We start from the raw sequence: 19,990 nt of genomic DNA, 5'->3' as shown, positions 1-19,990 counted from the left end.
TAAATGTTAAATCATAAATATTTATCATGGAGTTCCCGTCGTGGCGCAGTGGTTAACAAATCCGACTAGGAACCACGAGGTTGCAGGTTCGGTCCCTGCCCTTGCTCAGTGGGTTAACGATCCGGCGTTGCCGTGAGCTGTGGTGTAGGTTGCAGACGCGGCTTGGATCCTGCGTTGCTGTGGCTCTGGCGTAGGCCGGTGGCTACAGCTCCGATTCAACCCCTAGCCTGGGAACCCCCATATGCCTCGGGAGCGGCCCAAGAAATAGCAACAACAGCAACAACAACAAAAAGACAAAAAAAAAAAAAAAGAATCTGGCATTGCTATGGCCTGTGGTGTGGGTCGCAGATGCAGCTTGGATCCAGAGTTGCTATGGCTCTAGCTTAGGCCAGCAACTACAGCTCCAACTGGACCCCTGGCCTGGGAACCTCCGTGTGCATGGCTGCGGCCCTAGAAAAGACAAAAAAATAAATAAATATTTATCATATGTAAAGAAAAGGTTGGGGGTTGGGGCCTCCACTTGCATAATAAAGTTCCCCATCCAGGGATCAAATCTAAACTGCATCTGTGACCTATGCCACAGCTGCAGCAATACCAGATCCTTAACCCACTGCACCAGAGCACAAACTCTTAAAATTTTTTTAAAGAATGAATTTTAGGGAGTTCTTGCTGTGGTGCAATGGGAGTAGCAGTGTCTCTGCAGCGCCAGGACACAGGTTTAATCCCTAGTCCAGCACAGTGGGTTAAAGGATCCAGCACTGCCGCAGCTGTGGCAAAGGTTACAACTGTGGCTCAGATCTAATCCCTGGCCTGGGAACTCCATCCACATGCCTTGGGGTAGCCAAAAATGAGAGGGAAAAAAAAAGGGAATAAATTTTAGTGTATCTTGCTGTTCCCTTGAGTTGCAGTGGCTTAAGGATCCAGTGTTGTTACTTCAGCAACCTGGTTTGCTGCTGTGGCATGGGTTCAACCCTTAGCCCAGGAACTTGCACATGCCGTGGGTGCAGACAAAAAAAAAAAAAAAAAAAGAGTAAATTTTAGGATACCTTCTTTTTTTTTCTTTGTACAGCTGTACCTACAGCAAATGGAAGTTCCTGAGCCAGAGGTTGAATCAGAGCTGCAAGTGCAGCCTACATCACAGTCACAGCAACAGCAGATCTGAGCTGCATCTGTGACCTACATCCCAGCGTGCAGTAACAACACCAGATCCTTAACCTACTGAACAAGGCCAGGAACTGACCCTACATCCTCAGAGAGAAAATGTCAGGTCCTTAACCCACTAAGCCACAACGGGAACTCCTATCTTTAGATTTTAATTTTTAAATCAGTAAATCATTGTATTTGTGATAGTAATTAAAGTGTTGAAAAAAATAATTTGCACCGCTAACTGGTACACAGTTACTTTCTTAAGATGACCAATGGATGGAGGTACTGAACTAGAGCTGTGTGGAGACACTGCTTCTTTACAATGTCACACTGTGACAGCTTTCTCCATGCTTACTGTTGCTCAATTTAAAAACAAATGTCAGCATGGAAGCACTCACATATGCTATTTTTCAGTGGCCTCAGGTAATGATCCTCTGATTTACATTCATCACATATACACGGATATTTATACCACAAAGGTAAAAGGAAAGAAAAAAATATGGTTTCAGAAGATGGAATCCATGACAGGCTAGTAACGAATCCTTTGACCACAGAAAATATACAAAAGCTGCCAATATTAATTACAGATAATTTATCAATATCTTAAAGGGTATGATAAATTTTTTCTAAAATACCCAATTCAGGAGTTCCCATCATGGCTCAGTGGTTAATGAATTTGACTAGCATTCATGAGGACTCGGGTTCGATCCCTGGCCTCACTCAGTGGGTTAAGGATCTGGCATTGCTATGGCCTGTGGTGTGGGTCACAGATACAGCTTGGATCCCGAGTTGCTGTGGCTCTAGTGTAGGCCAGCGACTACAGCTCCAATTGGACCCCTGGCCTGGGAACCTCCATGTGCATGGGTGTAGCCCTAAAAAAGACAAAAATAAACAAATAAAAAAGACAAAAAAAAATAATAAGATACCCAATTCACTTTTATAATGACTCAAACTAACAAATTATTTATAAATTATTCGTGTACCTTCATGTGAGGTTTGTTTTGTTATTAATATTTATGCTTTTCTGGTACTAGTTTTTTTCCTACTCCTGCATCCACGCCTTTCCATACATCTCTGGAAAGTTATAATATCCCTATGGTTATGAATAAACTACAAAATAATTCATCAAAATGTATTTTCACCTATGTAATAAATCTGTTATGAAGTTAATTTTCCTAATTTATATAAAATAATCCATTAATCTATGAAAAATATTAATTTTACTATGGCTCAAACCCTTAGACAAATATCTTTCTGATTACCTGTTAATGTAATGAAAACTGAGCAAATTTTATATTCATATTTAAACTACTACCTATAAACAAATTAACATTTATTAAAATAGGATATATATTTAATTTATACTAAATTTCACTCAGATGTATAAAGTTTTCATCCCTAAATTTTAAATACACACATCATGATCTTTTTCAAACATTATTAGTCAAATACATATAAAAGTGAAACATGACATCCAAGACAGATTGTGACTTTTAAAATAATGAAGCTCTATACAGCTAGTGAGGTACAATGTGTAAAATTCAAATGAAACACAGGTATATATTTTTTTTTTTTGTCCACACCCTTGGCATGTGCAAGTTCCCCGGACACCAGGGACTGAACCTGTGCCATAGTAGTAACCTGGCCCACTGCAGTGACAACGCTGGTTTCTTAACCCACTGAGCCACAAGAGAACTCCCAGGTATATTCTTACAGAATATAAATGTTACTCCTATAGTACAGAGCGATATTTACAAGCAAACATGATCCAAACAGCACATGCAGATTCAGGGTAAGTAAACACTCGGACACGAACTGCCAGTCGCACCTGGTCTCCACGGCAACAGATTATTTCTTCACAGAAAGGAGACCTACAGAAGAAAGAAAATGCATTCAGTTAAGAAACAAACGTAGGTTTTACTTTCCTATTCCTAACAAAGTCAGCATTTAAAAGGACTTTTTAAGGAGTTCTCCTCATGGCTCAGTAGTTACCAAATCCAACTAGGACCCATGAAGTTTCGGGTTCAATCCCTGGCCTTGCTCAGTGGTTAAGGATCCAGCGTTCCCATGAGCTCTGGTGTAGGCTGCAGACTCGGCTCGGATCCCGCGTTGCTGTGGCTCTGGCGTAGGCCAGCAGCAATAGCTCCGATTAGACCCCTAGCCTGGGAATCTCCATGTGCCGCTAGTGCAGCCATAGAAAAGATAAATAAATCAATAAATAAAATAAAACAACTTTTTAAAATCCTGTCTCTGCTACCAACAGCTCTGCAATTTTGGTCAAGCTATTCAAATTATAAACTATTTCCTCAAAGTCTATATATCTAAAATAGTACACTAGACAACATCAGTGATTGTCAACTGGATTGTACCAAAATCACTGGGAAAATTATTTCAAAGTCTCTAGAGCTTCATGTCAGCCCTAATGAACCACAATCTGTGGCAAGAGGACAAGTGTTATAAAGACTCCTAGGGTGATTCTAAAGCCTTTCCTAAATAAGTACCAAACTGATTGCTACAATTAAGCCAAAAACACTTCTGACATCATAAATTCCACCTTACCGAAGACATGTGGCAAACGCACGCCTTGCATTTCTATACACAAAGTGTATTGGGAACCCTTTAAACGTGTGCCCATCAGGCACAGCCCTCCTTATGGCATCTTGAAACTCCTCGTTGCCTGCAGATATACTTGTTGTACGCTCAAATTCATAAGCAGCCAGAGCTGGTGATAAGAGATAGGAAAGCTGGTCTTCCCACACAGTAGTGAGGCCAAGATCCTAGAACAGTTGAAAGGGAAAAAGAAAAAGCAAGATACATTAATATTTTAAAAATCAATTATAATTGAGATGCTGATTTTTAAGTATGCCAAGAAAAGATTTTTAAAACCTGTTATAATTTTCTGAACTTCCTATTATTACAAAGATAAAAACAGAAGCAAAAAATAAAAGGAATCACAGGTATCAGGTTATACTTCTTAGAGAAGTAACAAAAAAGGTCAATAGAATGATGTTAGCAAAGGCTCCGAATCTTATACTTAATATCCACCAGAGTGGATAAGAGTGCTACTATAGAAGACAGTGTCATGAATTCTGAGTTCACATTTTATTTAATTTTAAAGAGTTTAATGAGATTGAATCTGCTTAATTCGATTGCTCCTACTATAAATTCAACAAACTATATAATTAAACTCAAATATTTATGGAACACTTATTCTGTAAGTAGCACTGAAGAACACATGCTACAGGCCCTCAGGGAGTTTAAAACATTTTGAAGGCAACTATAATTTCATGTATAATATCAAATGAGTTACTGATATCTGGACACATTATTTTTATTTACTTATTTTTTTGTCTTTTTAGGGCCACACCCACAGCACATGGAAGTTTCCAGGCTAGGGTGGAATCAGAGCTACAGCTGCCAGCCTACGCCACAGCCACAGCCACACCAGATCTGAGTCATACCTGCAACCTACACCACAGCTCACGGCAATGCCACATCCTTAACCCACTGAGTGAGGCCTCACGGATGCTAGTCAGATTTGTTCCCACTAAGCCATGATGGGAACTCCTTTTTTTCATGTTTTTAAATGTTACAGACATAAACTCAAAATTCTAAATATTTTGATTATCATAATAGACCTTTAGCATTTTATAATTTCACATTCAAAGCTTAACTGGTTTCAAGTGAGCCCAAGGTCCATGATCAGCTATACATTTCCTGTGGCAAAAAATATCTTACTTCTTGGTTTACAGGCCAATTAACTTAGCTACTGATCAAATCCAGCTCAGTTTTGATTTCTTTTCCTACATAAAGTAACTCTTGTAACTAGAAAGCAACACAGATGATGATGGCAAAGGGGACACAGGGAAGAGGCCTTCACTTCCAGCAGCGCAGTGAGCTGGGGCCCTGACCAACCTATTGTTGAAAACATACTACAAATACCACATTAAGCGCTTTCCAAAACATGCTTTGATGAATTGTTAAGTAAGATTTTAGAGGCCAATGCAGAACGACTGGGAGCCCAGAAAATCCACTTGATAAATCAGCTTGCCTTTGATGGTCTCAAGGGAACAAGAAAACAGGCCTCACCCAAGGTGCAGAGTCTACTTTGGAATCCCAAATGGTGAATTAGAAATCCATCTTCAGGAGTTCCCATCATGGCTCAGTGAAAATGAATCTGACTAGTGTCTATGAGGACACAGGTTCCCTGGCCTCACTCAGTGGGTTAAGGATCCAGCATTGCCGTGAGCTGCAGTGTTCCGTCGCAGACACAGCTGGGATCCCACGTGTCTGTGGCTATGGCTGTGGTGTAGGCCGACAGCGACAGTTCCTATTGGACACCAGCCTAGGAACCTCCATATACCTCAGGTGCAGCCCTAAAAGACAAAAAGACGAAAAAAAAAAGAAAAGCAACCCAGCATTTTCAGTGGGAAATGACTTGAACGAGTACATCACAAAGAGGAAGTTCAGGTGGCGGTGTTCACAGAGGTCTGAGCAGGTCCAGAACTCCTCAATTCTAGAAGGATGAAGTCAATTCTCAAAGTACTGGTGAATTTAGAAATTTCTGAATCTCAGAACTTTACCCTTGTGAGTTTCAAAACTATAAGATTCTTGAAGGTAGGGAGTGAATTTGCTTTGTTTAAGGGTAGAATAGTGACTGGTACTATTTATATGCCAAAAAAGTGTGTTAGATACTTAAACAAATGAAAAAAATGCGTGAAAGCTCAAATTTCAGTGTTCATTACCTTCCTGTGTTCTGATACAAGTAGCCTCAGTTGCATTTCAATTTCATTGCTTGTTACAGAAGCATCGATCGTGGACGCGCATAGCGGGGGGAAGGGGGGAAGGGACGTTGTAGCCCCCGGAGCACACACGGATTTAATTGCTTCTTCACTCATGGGTTTCCACTTGGACTCATCATTCAAATCAAATACACAGCTTTCTACTGAGTCAGAGGGCTGACAATTTCCTAGGAACATCTGATGATTGAAAACACAGCCAACTGTTTTATATGGATACAATGGTTTAGGCTGTTCAGCAGCTGGAGGTTCATCAGGATTGGTAGGTTTGTGGATATACCTGTAAAAGGATAATCATAATTGTGTGTATAAGAACTTAAAAATTAAGAAGGCAGAATCTTACTGAGGATAAGTTATTTTAACACTTAAGGCCATTAAGTATATCCAAGACTAGAGTCCAGTACTTGCTTTTCCTTCTTAAATTTCCAGTTGGATTCTCTATATTAATCACATGGCACACTGCACAATATAGAAACCAACTTTATCCCTTTAGCACAAGAACACAGTCTATCTACATCATTAAGATAAAAGATGTTTACCATATAACAAAATAATTTACACATTTTTAGGCAGACTAAAAGGATCATCAACCAGAGGAAAATAAAGAGGGCCCAGGGCTGTGCCTTCAGGAACTCCCACAGGTGAGAACAGCAGAGAACAGCCAGAGAGGAGACACGAAGACTCCAAGATAGGCCACAAGGGAAGCCAGGGAGAGAATGTGCCAGAACGAGGGGGCATCTCACTCTTAGTGAATCTGATGACAGTGAGAAAAACGTACTGTGGATTTACCACGTGGCGTTGATGACGACATCAAATTTTCAAAAGAAATAAGGATTTACAACTTGAATTTATTTTAGGCTTAAGAAACATACATCAGAAAAAATATACGCAATTACACAAAATTAAAAATAAATTTTAGGAGTTCCTGTCGTGGCTCAGTGGTTAACGAATCCAACTAGGAACCATGAGGTTGCGGGTTTGGTCCCCGCCCTTGCTCAGTGGGTTAACGATCTGGCGTTGCTGTGAGCTGTGGTGGAGGTTGCAGACGTGGCTCGGATCCCGCGTTGCTGTGGCTCTGGCGTAGGCCGGTGGCTACAGCTCTGATTAGACCCCTAGCCTGGGAATCTCCATATGCCTCGGAAGCGGCCCAAGAAATAGCCAAAAAAAAAAAGAAATTTTTAAACCAATTTTATGTTGGTAAAAAATCATCTCAGGTGTACAAGCTTTCTTAGAATTAATGGTTATCTCTATTTTTTTTTTTTTTGCTTTTTAGGGCCACACATGCAGCATATGGAAGTTCCCAGGCTAGGGGTCGAATTGGAGCTGCAGCTGCCAGCCTATGCCACAGCCACCAGAACATGGAATCCAAGCCTTGTCTGCGACCTACACCGCAGCTCATGGCAACTTTGGATCCTGAACCCACTGAGTGAGGCCAGGGATAGAATCCACATCCTCATAGTTCTTAACCCACTGAGCCACAATGAGAACTTCTCTCTTTTTTTTTTTGGCTGCGCCCGAGGCATGCAAAAGTTTCCTAGGCCAGGGATCAAACCTGTGCCACTGCAGAGACCCCAAGCCACAGCAGTAACAACACTGGATCCTTAGCCCACTGCACCACCAGGGAACTCCAATAATTATCTTAATGGAAGTAATTTTTTACATAGTCATCACAAAGGCTCTAATAACTAAAATTATCAATATGTGCCTTTGAGTACCATTAATATAAACAAAGAACCTATAATTTATAATACTTGCACCTTCCTTTTTTTTTTGGCCACATCCATGACGGGAAAGCTCCCAGGCCAGGGATGAAATCCCCAATGCAGCTGCAACCTACACCATAGCTCCAGCAATGCCAGATCCCTGACCCGCTGTGCCAGGCTGGGCATCAAATCCATGCCTTAGCAGCAACCCGAGCTGCTACAGAGACATCAGATCCTTAACCTGCTGCACCAAGGCAGAAACTTCTGCACCTTTTTTCACATTCTTATATAAGCTTAGCTGACAAACCTGTGTCCTGTTAAACTCTCCCAAAAGGTGATGGTTCCATCAGTCCCACACGTCATAACCCATGCATGGGGCACTCCTTTGGCCTTAGTCCCAACACAGACAAAGGCTTCCAGCCCGTACCCAAGAAGGAGGCTGCAGAGAAGGTTAGCATGGTCTTCACAGTCACCCTGGAGGTAGAGGAACTAAAACTTAGTATTTATTCTTCATACGTATTTTGCCTTACAAAAGAATTACTTAAATAATAATTTTAAATACAGACCATTTCTACTATATTTGAAATTAAAGTTTAAATCCAGATAAACAACTTTTGGGAACTACAACCTAGGAATAAACCGAAATAATTTTTTGGATAAGTAATGTTTACCTATTTCCAATTGTCTTTAAGATAAAACCTTCCTACCTGACAAATCAATCTCCAGTCTAAATAGTTTCCAAACACTTTGCCTTGTGAATACCCATATATACTATTTACACAACTCCAGACTAGAAATTACTTCAAAAATACATTAAAGAGAATTCTTTTTTCTGTTGATTCAACAGAGTTGGAATGCTAAAGACAGTCTTGTTTTCATAATATTATCAACCTTTTGAGAACACAGGAAATTAGAAAACACCCCATAATATATAAAATAGTTTACTGAAACCAATTCATTTACATTTAACATCAATATACATATATAAATTATTATTTTTTTGTTTTTGATTTTTTTTTTTTTTTTTGCTTTTTAGGGCAGAAGTTGTAGCATATGGAGGGTCACAGGCTAGGTGTTCAATTGGAACTGTAGCTACTGGCCACAGACACAGGCATAGCAACTCGACATCCGAGGAGTGTCTGCGACCTAAACCACAGCTCACCACAATGCCAGATCCCTAACCCACTGGGCGAGGCCAGGGATACTAGTTGGATTTGTTTCTGCTGAATTATAGCAGGAATTCCTAAATTCTTAAACATATACTTACAAAACACCATGCAATCCAAGATGTTTTTGGTTTTTGTTTTTTTTTGCTTTTTAGGCCTGCACCTGTGGCATATGGAGGTTCCCAGGCTAGGGGTCTAATCGGAGCTGCAGCTGTCGGCCTACGCCACAGCTCACAGCAACTCCGGAACCTTAACCCACTGAGCAAGGCCATAGATCAAAACCCACAACCTCATGGTTCCTAGATGGATTCATTTCTGCTGCACCACAACAAGAACTCCCCAAGATGTTTTTCCATATTTAATTTGTACTGCCACTTTCTCTTCTAAAAAAAAATCTAAGCAAATTTTAACGTGAGCGGTATTAGAGGACCACGGTTCTGTCCTGGTACTATCTCTAACCCACAAATTACTGCTCAACCTTGGTTTCTGACATCACAGTACTGGTGGGTCCCTACCCTACAAAAATCACATTATGTTAAATAAGAAACTACATGAGGGAGTTCTGGTTGTGGCGCAGCAGAAACGAATCCGACTAGGAACCATGAGGTTGCGGGTTCGATCCCTGGCCTCGCTCAGTGGGTTAGGGATCAGGCATTGTTGTTAGGTCGCAGACGCAGCTCGGATCTGGTGTTGATGTGGCTGTGGTGTAGGCCGGCGGCTGTAAAAAAAAAAAGAAAAGAAAAGAAAAAAAAACTACATGACTACATGAGACTCATCGACTTGGAAAAGAGACTTGAGGTTGCCAAGGGAGAGGGGGAGGGAAGGGGATGGACTGGGAGTTTGGGGTTAATAGATGCAAACTATTGCATGTGGAGTGGAGAAGCAATGAGATCCTGCTGTTTAGCACAGGGAACTGTATCTAGTCACTTGTGATGGAACATGATGGAGAATAATGTGGAAAAAAAGAATATATATATACATATATGTATGTGTGTATGTATGACTGGGTTACTTTGCTGTACAGCAGAAACTGACAGAACAATGTAAATCAACTATAATGGAAAAAATAAAAATCCTAAAAAAACTATATGTGAAATAAAGATGCTAATTTCTTTCTTGATGTAGTGACATTTAAAAGTTAGAGAAAATGGTGAAAATAAGACCCTGAATTGTTTATACTGACAACAGGTACTCTTTAATTTTTTTTGGCAGCACCCGCATCATGATTCCCAGGCCAGGCATGGAAACCATGCCTCAGCAGTATAAGCAGAGCCACAGCAGAATCAATGCCAGATTCCTAACCTGCTGAGTGAGAAGGGAATTTCTAACATGCACTTTTTTTCTAAGTTAATTCTTTTACAAATGCACCATAAATTCACAACAACGACGACGCACTGCTTTTGAGTTCCATTATGTGTGTGGGATACCTTGTTTCTACAGAGAAAGGCCAGCAGAGTGCACCACTGTTCCTGTTTACCTCCTCCTCCGATAACAGGGGCTCTTTCGTAACCAAGGACATTAACAAATCTTGCTGCCTGCCTTGGAGTATCCAGAAGCCTCCCAGCTCGAAGTGGTTTAACATAAGAACAGACGGGTCTATTTATCCCATTTTCATCCTGCAGGAGAAGGGGAAAACATTATCTGTGATGACATGTTACTCATTTCCAATTTTAACACTTTTTCTTAGAACACATTTATGTGAGAGAAAGCAACTCTATAGACAACACTCACTGAGTGAGTGCTCACCCTGCATCCAGCACAAGGCTGCCGAGTGTTGAGTATACCATTTTTCTTTTAATCCTCCTAACATCATTTTCATTTCCAACATAAAGAAACTTATGCAACAGAGCCTGAGCTTTCTTACTCCAAAGCCTGTGACAGCAGCACTTAAACTCTGACCCAGCAATCCCACTCCTGAATATATACCCAACTAAAAGCAACTAAAATCAGCATCTCGGGAGTTCCCGTCGTGGCGCAGTGGTTAACGAATCCGACTAGGAACCATGAGGTTGCGGGTTCGGTCCCTGCCCTTGCTCAGTGGGTTAACGATCTGGCGTTGCCGTGAGCTGTGGTGTAGGTTGCAGACGCAGCTCGGATCCCGAGTTGCTGTGGCTCTGGCGTAGGCCGGTGGCTACAGCTCCGATTCAACCCCTAGCCTGGGAACCCCCATATGCCGCGGGAGCGGCCCAAGAAATAGCAACAACAACAACAACAACAAAAGACAAAAGACAAAAGACAAAAAAAAAAAATCAGCATCTCAAAGAGCATCTGCACACCTATCCATCTTCACTGCAGCATTATTCTCAATGGCCAAGTTAGAGAAGCAACCCAAGTGTCCATGGAGGGATGAAAAGATAAAGAAGATGCGGCCTGTAAATACATAGCAGAGTATTACTCAGCTCTTTCAAGGGTCATTTCTCCTGTCTACATCCTCCCTCCCTGCCCGGCCCAGTCTTCTGGCCCAGGATGCCACATGGCAATGAATAGCTCACCTCAGGCTACATAGACAGTGGGAGCCATTTACACTGTTTGGTTTCTCTTCACCCTTGTCCTGATGTCACTTCTACCTTGTCTGGCCTGCCCAGCCATTCGATGTACAGATGATGCTACCAGAAAATCAGAAGCCACTGCCCTCATTTCCACCACCAATCAACTAGGGTCTCCCATTCCCAAGCTCCTCATGTAGAAAACTGAACACCTTTTTTTTTTGGCCACGGACATGGGATGCAGAAATTTCCAGGCCAGGGATGGAACCTACGCCACAGCAGTGACAATGCCAGATCCTTAAACTGCTGAGCCACCAGGGAACTGAAACTGAACCACTTTTAGCCTGTCCTAAAATCTAAGGAACTAGGGGTAAAGCTAGACAAATGTACAGGACCTGAGAAATATCACTCAAAATACTACACTATACTCATATAAAAGCCTACATGAGGCTAAATACATATAAAATATTTAAATTGTTCCTTAGAAGTTATAAAAAATGGACCCAAGCATTTATCTTATGTTGGCTGATTTACTTATTTATTTATTTTGCTTTTAAGGGCCGCACCCGTGGCATATGGAGGTTCCCAGGCTAGGGGTCAAATCAGAGCTACAGCAGCCGGCCTACACTACATCAACACCAGGGCTGCATCTGTGACTCACCACAGCTCATGGCACCACTGGATCCTTAACCCACTGAGCGAGGCAAGGGATCGAACCCGCAACCTCATGGTTCCTAGTCGGATTTGTTTCTGCTGTGTCAAGGTGGGAACTCCTTACGTTGTTTATTAATAAGAGAAAATGGACTTAGGATACAGAGAAAATAGAAGCCGGGTAAACAAGGGAAATGATGTGGTTATGTATTACTGGTCACTAGCTTAGACACTTTGTTTACATAGAACCATTACACATAATAACAACAAATCCCAGTTCTGCACACAAAAGCTGAATTTACAAATAAACTACGAAGTGTCCTAGTATTTTATTATTCCGTACTAAGCATCAATCAAGGACATACTCCAAGTTAAACAAAATGAGTTTTTATCTAGTTTAAATCAGACATATTAAAAAAAGGTTTAGAAAAACAACTGAAAATGAAAAGGGAGTTCCCTGGTGACTCAGTGGGTTAAGAACTGAACATTGTCCCCACTGTGGCTCTGCTTCCAGCTGTGGCTCAGTTTTGATCCTGACCCAGGAACTTCCACAAGGTACAAGTGCAGCCAAAAAAAAAAAAGAAAGAAAAAAGAAAAAAAAAAAAACAAAGATTATGTCACTCACCTACTTAACACTGTAAGAGAGCATTACAAAATCAGCATTCTATTTTAAAATTAAACTTGCATTTGTCTGAAATAAATACATTTCACAAATTTAAGCTAAGTGAAATTTATAGTTACAACTGTAAATCTTAAATACAGGTGTAAAGCTTTTTTCATATAACTTACTAACCTGTGCAAAAATCTTAACCAGCCGTGAGTTGTGTGAGGGTCGAATTTGCAAATATTCTCTCCACCACTGCTTAGCATATACAAGAAATAACCTCTCTTTCTCTGCAGTTTTCTGACGTTCCAAAGCAAGCTTGAAATTTAAAAAAAATCAATTAACATTTGCTCTCTTTAATTAATCACTACAAAAAACCTAACAAATTTATGTACTTCCTCTGTCTCCACCACTACCCTAACTGAAGCTGCCACTGTCTCCTGGCTTTAAGAGCCTCCTAACTTCCCCCTGTCCTCACACTTCCCTAGGACAGTCCAGTCTCCATACAATAGTGAGAAGCATCTTTCTGGACCCCAGACAAAAAGTTTTAAATAAGGAATAGTATTGTCATTCTCTTATTTAAAACTAATAAATGATATATATCATTTTCTAAAAAGGGAACACTTTCTAAGATTAACAGGAAAAAACATTCTATGAAACAAAAACACAGAGAAATTCAGAATTACTTACTTGCGTGTTCACTACTTCCTGAGATAATGTTTGATTGAGTGGTGGGTACATCTCAAGTTTTATATTTAAAATCCCCACAGAAACTTTTGATTCTGTACCTGTAAAATAAATAAATATTTATAACTTCAGAGACAGCAATATTGTATAGTCAATCAAAGTTTAACCAAAGTAATTTAAGAATTTAGTGCTTTACCACTTAAACGGAATAAAATATTCAATGTCACCTTTAATATTCATATTAAAAATGAACCAAATAAAATTAGTTTTTATTTTGTACAAAAGCCTTTATCTAGTTATAAGGATATTATCTATTTTCTTAGCTTTCAAATTACCTCATAAGGGACTTTTCAGATGTGAAGGATTCAGAAGACTTAATATTTATCTTCATTACATGCATAATACCAAGTCAGACTTACACTACAAAGTCAAAGCAACTGTTCATACTTTGTTCTTAGAAAATACTTATATACTTTGTCACATGCAGTAAGTCCCATTTACATTATATATGAGTACAACTTTTCAACCCATGCCTGGATTTAAAGAATTAGAAAACAAATATACTTTATAGCAGAACTATTTAATATTTCTATGACAAATCAGAAATTTCCAGGTCATTACTATGACTATCATGTTAGGCCTATATTTGAAGACAGCTAATGGGTACCTCTTTTAAAAATAAATCTTGGAGTTCCCATCGTGGCTCAGTGGTTAACGAATCCGACTAGGAACCATGAGGTTGCAGGTTTGATCCCTGGCCTCGCTCAGTGGGTTAAGGATCTGGCGTCGCCATGAACTGTGGTGTAGGTCGCAGCTGTGGCTCCCAAGTTGCTGTAGCTATGGTGTAGGTCGGCAGCTGTAGCTCCGATCCGACCCCTAGCCCGGGAACCTCCATACACCTCGGGTGTGACCCTAGAAAGACCAAAATAAATAAATAAATAAAATAAAAAGAAAAAAAAATTTTAAAAAATTAAAAAATAAATAAATAAAAAATAGAAATAAATCCCCTACATAAAACTTTTGAGTTAAGGAAAGACATATTCTGGGTCTAACTAATCAAAATCTAAATTACTAAAGGTATACTGTCCCCTGCCTAGGTTTAACTCTGTGGCCAAGTTTCAACACCAGAGTAATTCCATTATATTCTGAGCATCAACTACTGTAGGTTTTACACTATTTTTCACTTCTTTAGCAGATATGTATTACATACTACGTGGCATGCAAGAGTCCAGGGAAACAATGAACAAGACACGTACTACCTCTGTTCTCAAAGAGTACCACCCATGGATGCTGATGCTCAGCAAGTTTGCCCTTGTCTGAGCCCACTTCCACTACCAAATATAGTAGGAAAATATCTATTCGCTGTTCTGCAAGACCCACTGCTGCAGGACGCCCAGGTACCGATGGAGATGTGAGGTATTCTGCAGTGCGCTGGGGGGGGCCTGCCTACAGATGCATGTGTATACCTGCATGCAGAATCTTGATTTCCTTTATAGCAAAATAAATGTAGGGAGTAGAAAGCCCTCAAAATTTCTATATGTATCTCCCAGAAAAGGAAATCTTCTTGGAGTTTCCATTGTGGCTCAGTGATAACGAACCCAGCTAGTATCCATGAGGACAAGGGTTTGATCCCTGGCCTCGCTCAGTGGGTTTAGGATCCAGTGTTGCTGCGAGCTGTGGTGTAGGTCGCAAATGAGGCATTATTGATACCTGAGTTGCTGTGACTGTGGTATAAACTGCAGCTCTGATTCGACCCCTAGTCTGAGAATTTCCATATGCTGCAGGTATGGCTCTAAAAAGCAAAATAAAATAAAAACAAAATAATAAAGTAAAATAAATAAAGTAAAATATAAAATGCATTTACAAACAAACTGTGGTTATAAGAAGCTAGAAATGATATTATTCATCATACCTACACCCATAAGTTCCACAGTAAGATTGGTTACTCCATTTTCTGAGCCCAAAACTGATCGCCATTCAAGAAAATAGGATGCTACTAAAGTGGTCTCAGCAAATATGTCTGTTTTGATTAGCACCATGTGAACTGGGTCACTTATTGATAACATTGTTGTTGAATCAGCCATTCTAGTTCCATCACCTAGCAACATAAACCACAAAAAAATTACACATTACATAGCCAGTTAGGCCAATGTAAAATACTTTTATTGAAAAAGGCACTAATAACAAACATATAAAACTAAATAGAATAAGTTGGTAATGCCTCAGAAAGCATGCAACAGACTGGGAATAAAAGTCCTTGGAGTTCCTGTTGTGGCTCAGCAGTTAACGAATCTGACGGGCATCCATGAAGATGCAGGTTTGATCCCTGGCCTTGATCAGTGGGTTAAAGATCCGGCGTTGCCATGAGTTGTGGTATAGGTCGCAGATGCAGCTTGTATCTGGCGTTAGTGTGGCTGTGGTGTAGGCTGGCAGCTACAGCTCCGATTCGGCCCCTCGCCTGGGAACCTCCATATGCTGCAAGTGCAGCCCTGAAAAAGCAAAAAAAAAACCCTACAGTCCTTTTTCAACCAGTAACTTTTAAGAGGACTGGTAGATATGTGACAAGCTATCTAGTTACTTAATGAATATCAGTGTTACATAACCTATAAATGATAAGTCTGCTCTTCAAAAGTACATAAAGTATATGCTTCTATACTAAAAAGCCTTCAAATATGTCAACATTATTCTCCAAAATACCTTTATCCCTACACCTCTAGAAATTACCACTAGATTAGCTACACAAAACTGAAAGATCCAGCACCTTGGAGCTAGCAATTTAAGCTATTAACTGCCTTATTAAGGTTAACATTTTTCACCAGGGGGAAAAAATAATAAAATTTTAGTAGTGCATTAACCTATTCAGTAATTTAAATTTCTGAAGGTATGATTCTACAACTCTGTTAAGTTTACAAATATAAAGATTTTTGGAGCTCCCACTGTGCCCCAACGGGATCAGCAGCATCTTGGGGGTGCTAGGCAGTAGGTTCAATCCCCAAACCAGCAGCATGGGTTAAGCACCCAGGTGTTGCCGTAACTGCAGCTTAGTTCGCGACTGCAGCTCAGATCTGATCTCTGGCCCAGGAGCTCCATATGCTTGGAGCAGCCAAAAAAAAAAAAAAAAAAAAAAACAAAACATATATACACACACACACACAAATACTTTTCTACTGACAACTAAAATATATACCTTTACAGAAGAAAAATTTAAAATAACTACTCAAGTACCATTATTTTAAAGTTATAAAAACAAGTTAAAGATTCATATCTAAACTTCAATTTTTAAGTCACGTAATACTGTAAACAGAGCCATCTCATTCATAAATGAAAAGGTTCATGTTTCTTCCTCCACCCAATGGACATTTAAATTTTTACTATGAAAAACCACCATTAAAACTGTCAAGAAATAATCTTTAGGGAACATTAATCAGCCAAAAATACAGCAAAAAATTAAGAGGTAGTTTACATAGAAAAAAGCAGTGAAGAAAAAATAAAACAAAGGCATGGGGAAATTCATCTGTTAAAAAGCTCTCCTTATGCAGAAGTTGTATAGTTGTTTTGCAGTAAGATCAAAGATTTACAAAATTTAATGAAAATTTATTATGGTTTCTTACCTAAGTTTTCTCTGTGTACTTCAAGTAAAAAGCCATCATGAAAATCTGGTTCACAGGCACATGGAACAGGTTTAGAACGAAAACGTTGGTTTCGAAAATGTAAACATAAAGTAAAAGTTGAACAAGGTTGTCCTGGTAAAGGCTCGGGTTCTTGCAGGTGTTCCAAGAAAGCTTTTCCACCCAAAACCTGAAGGTAAAGATACCTCCGTGTTGGATCAATATTAGCTGTAAAGTGTAGCAATATATATAAGGAAACTGCCAATTAACTTAAGGAATGTGATCAAGACAATAGGAAATAATAAACTGACATAAATAAAACCAAAGACCAAAAAAAAAAAAAAAAGAATAACAAATTTACTATATACCAGGACCATTTGCACCCTAGGAAGAATAAGACGTTATCTTTTTAGTTTACACTGGCTACTTTCTCCCTGCAGAAAGGAGTCAGAGCCCAGGTTGGAAATACTTTTGCCTATTCAAGATTGCCTCAGGTCCATGAACCAATTCAGACAATTATCAAGTTAACATGTGTACTTGTTAGATAATGACATTATCATTAAAAAAGCAAGGCTGCTCAATTTATAAATTATATTAACACATGAGAAACAGGTGGTCCTGTTTTTGCTTCCACTCAGTTATACATTAAATCCTCTGATATACTTTATGCAAAATAGAATCTAAGTTTTTTGGATGATTAATCACATTAGTATAAGTATTTCATTCTAGAAAAAAAATGGAATGTTTTATATCACTATAGCACATCAATAAGCAGTACTATCTATGACTAGTGTTAAAGAGAAACACACACAAAAAAGAGAGAGAAACACACATACTTTTTTTTAACAGTGTTGACTGTCTGTCAGTAATGCAAACAGATTGTTTTGGAGAGGAAGGGAGTTCTTGATCAACATTATCCTAGAACGGCAGAAAAAAATCAAAACAAATTAGAAAACAGAAAGTATAGCTAAGCAAGGAAATCCAATAACAAAACTAAAAACTGAACAAACAGTAGCCAGGATAAAGCCCCCTCAAAAAAGTCCTTCCTTTCCTAGCATACTTAGAAAAACGAAAAGCTGGCAAAAATAGTAGTGCAACTGGTCACTTCTAAAGTCTAACATAAGAGATTAGTGGTCTTCAAGCCATGTCCCATAGAATGCTAAAACAAATTTTTAACACTTTATAAAAGGTTAAACATTCTCCAAACCTCATATAACATCTGGCTTGTGATTCCACCAGGATTGGAACTGGCTTTAATCAGGAAGTGATATTCACACAGCAGAAGCTGTTACTAGGTCAATTTTTATAACAAATGAATTTATAAATCTCAAAAACCAAAAAAGGATGCTGCATTAAAATACTTATCCCCTGGTGTATGAAGTCCATCCAATTTCTTCATTCTATTACTCAGGTATTGAGGTCACAGTCTCTCATTATTGCCTCATTTTCAAAAGAAGACCTACTTACTAATTTGTGCACCGAGAGGCTGTCACCCCACTACTGACCTATTTGTATGAAAAGATTTGAAGTTTCTGATGCAGATAATAATTCTCTTAAAAAACTGATAATGCATTAATCTTAGAGAAGAGAGTACCAAAAGAATGAATTTTAAAAATGAGTCTCATCTAGAAAATTATAGAACTATATTAGTTTAAAAAATCAGGTTAGGGTGAACTAACTTGACATATGTATGTATATATACACATACACATATACATACTTAAAAGTCACAGACCTAGAGAAAAACAAGAGAAAACTCTCACTGTAAAGGGAGCGAGATGGCCCATAACTCCAATTTCACTGATATCAATCCTACTTGCTACATTCAAGGGTAGTTAGCACATACTTGAAACAAAGATATTTACTACTAGACAAAATGATCTTATATCAAAAGCAGTTTTACTAAAAGAAGAGGCCTCTGGAGTTCCCTGGTGGCTCAGAACGTTAAGGATCCAGCATTGTCCCTGCTGTGGCTTAGGGTTGTTCCCTGGACCTGGAACTTCTGTATGCCACAGTCCAAAAATAGTAATATAAAAGGAGAGGCTGCAAATGTGAACCCTTAGATCAGCCATAGGCATGATAATACACTTAAACAAAAAATATATACATACATACTTATCTTCTATAAATTTCTTCCTTTAAAAGATTACTCACAGTAACAAAATTAAGTTCTTTCATCACATCATCAACGATTCCCCGGCGTCTAAGGGCTTTGATCAAATCTTCCGTTGATAACTGTTGTTGATCAGGTGCCAATTCTTCCCGTATAGTTTCAGCAAGGATTTCTCTTATCCTGCCATGGACATCCATCTATGCAGAAAACTCGCATTATGACTCAAAACACTACAAAGCAGTCAAAGATTACCAACTAGCTAATCTCTTTCTAAAATGCTGACTCAGAACAACAACAATAATAACGGGTAGTGAATAGACTAAATTCAAGAAAGCTTCTAGAGTAATAGTAAGTGTAAACGGATACCAAAATTCAGTAAGAATAAAGGTAAGGTTTTTAAAAGAAAAAAAAAAAACTTTAAAGGGGAATTTTTTAGTAGAAATCATACATATCATCTCTATTGGTTATCTGCAGCCTTTGTTACCATTTCAACAGACACAAGTCTGAGAGTAGAGCGGAGACCTAGAGAAGGCTTTCAGCTATTTAGGGGTGACGGTGAACTAACTCATCTACCTTCAGAACCTGGGGAAAATCTGCACAGCACGCGGAGAGCTGGCGGCCCCGGCACGGCCCCAAGAGCCGAAGCCGTCTCCGCCCCAGGAGCCCCGCAGCCCCGCCGCCTCCCGCCCCTCACCCGGGGCCCGCCGCCTCACCTTGCTCAGCTGCTGGTGGATGAGCTGCTTCAGTTCAGACGCCTTCTCCGGAGGCAGCGACATGCTGGGCTCGCTCTCGGGTACCCGGCGGTCCCAGAGTCTCCGCGGCGGTGCAACAGCCCGCGACCGCTCGCCTCGCGCGCTCCCAGGGTCTCCGCGTCAGGCGGGCAAAGACCAGGAGGAGCCAACTGCTGTTTCTAAACGGCGGCCAGGTTGCCCCCTCGCCGCCTGCCAGTCAGCTGGGCCGGCGCCCCCCCTTGCCCCTGGCAACCCTGCCCGCGGCCTCCGCGCCTCCCGCCAGCTTCCGCGCCGCC

At 39.9% G+C, this 19,990-nt stretch overlaps 1 protein-coding gene across 3 annotated transcripts; it reads right to left on the bottom strand.

Annotated features, from left to right (window-relative positions):
* Window positions 1-1,998: 1,998 nt before the first annotated feature.
* CEP76 (centrosomal protein 76) lies at window positions 1,999-19,955 on the bottom strand. Of its 3 annotated transcripts, XM_047793640.1 has the most exons (12): window positions 19,677-19,954; window positions 19,005-19,160; window positions 17,687-17,768; window positions 16,854-17,078; window positions 15,155-15,340; window positions 13,246-13,343; window positions 12,745-12,873; window positions 10,242-10,430; window positions 7,956-8,122; window positions 5,892-6,225; window positions 3,706-3,923; window positions 2,000-3,017 (listed from the first exon to the last, which is right to left on the bottom strand). In XM_047793640.1, the coding sequence occupies exons 1-12, from the start codon at window positions 19,737-19,739 to the stop codon at window positions 2,879-2,881; spliced, it is 1,986 nt and encodes a 661-aa protein (XP_047649596.1). In that variant the 5' UTR covers window positions 19,740-19,954; the 3' UTR covers window positions 2,000-2,878. The 3 variants fall into 3 exon arrangements, with proteins under 3 accessions (XP_047649597.1, XP_047649598.1, XP_047649596.1); XM_047793641.1 differs by lacking the exon at window positions 12,745-12,873 and having other exon boundaries at window positions 1,999-3,017; window positions 19,677-19,955; XM_047793642.1 differs by lacking the exon at window positions 15,155-15,340 and having other exon boundaries at window positions 1,999-3,017.
* Between the last annotated feature and the right edge of the window lie 35 nt (window positions 19,956-19,990).

The sequence above is a fragment of the Phacochoerus africanus genome, chromosome 8 (genome assembly GCF_016906955.1).
Source record: "Phacochoerus africanus isolate WHEZ1 chromosome 8, ROS_Pafr_v1, whole genome shotgun sequence".
Lineage (NCBI taxonomy): Eukaryota > Metazoa > Chordata > Mammalia > Artiodactyla > Suidae > Phacochoerus > Phacochoerus africanus.
This window is presented reverse-complemented; position numbering and strand designations above follow the sequence as displayed.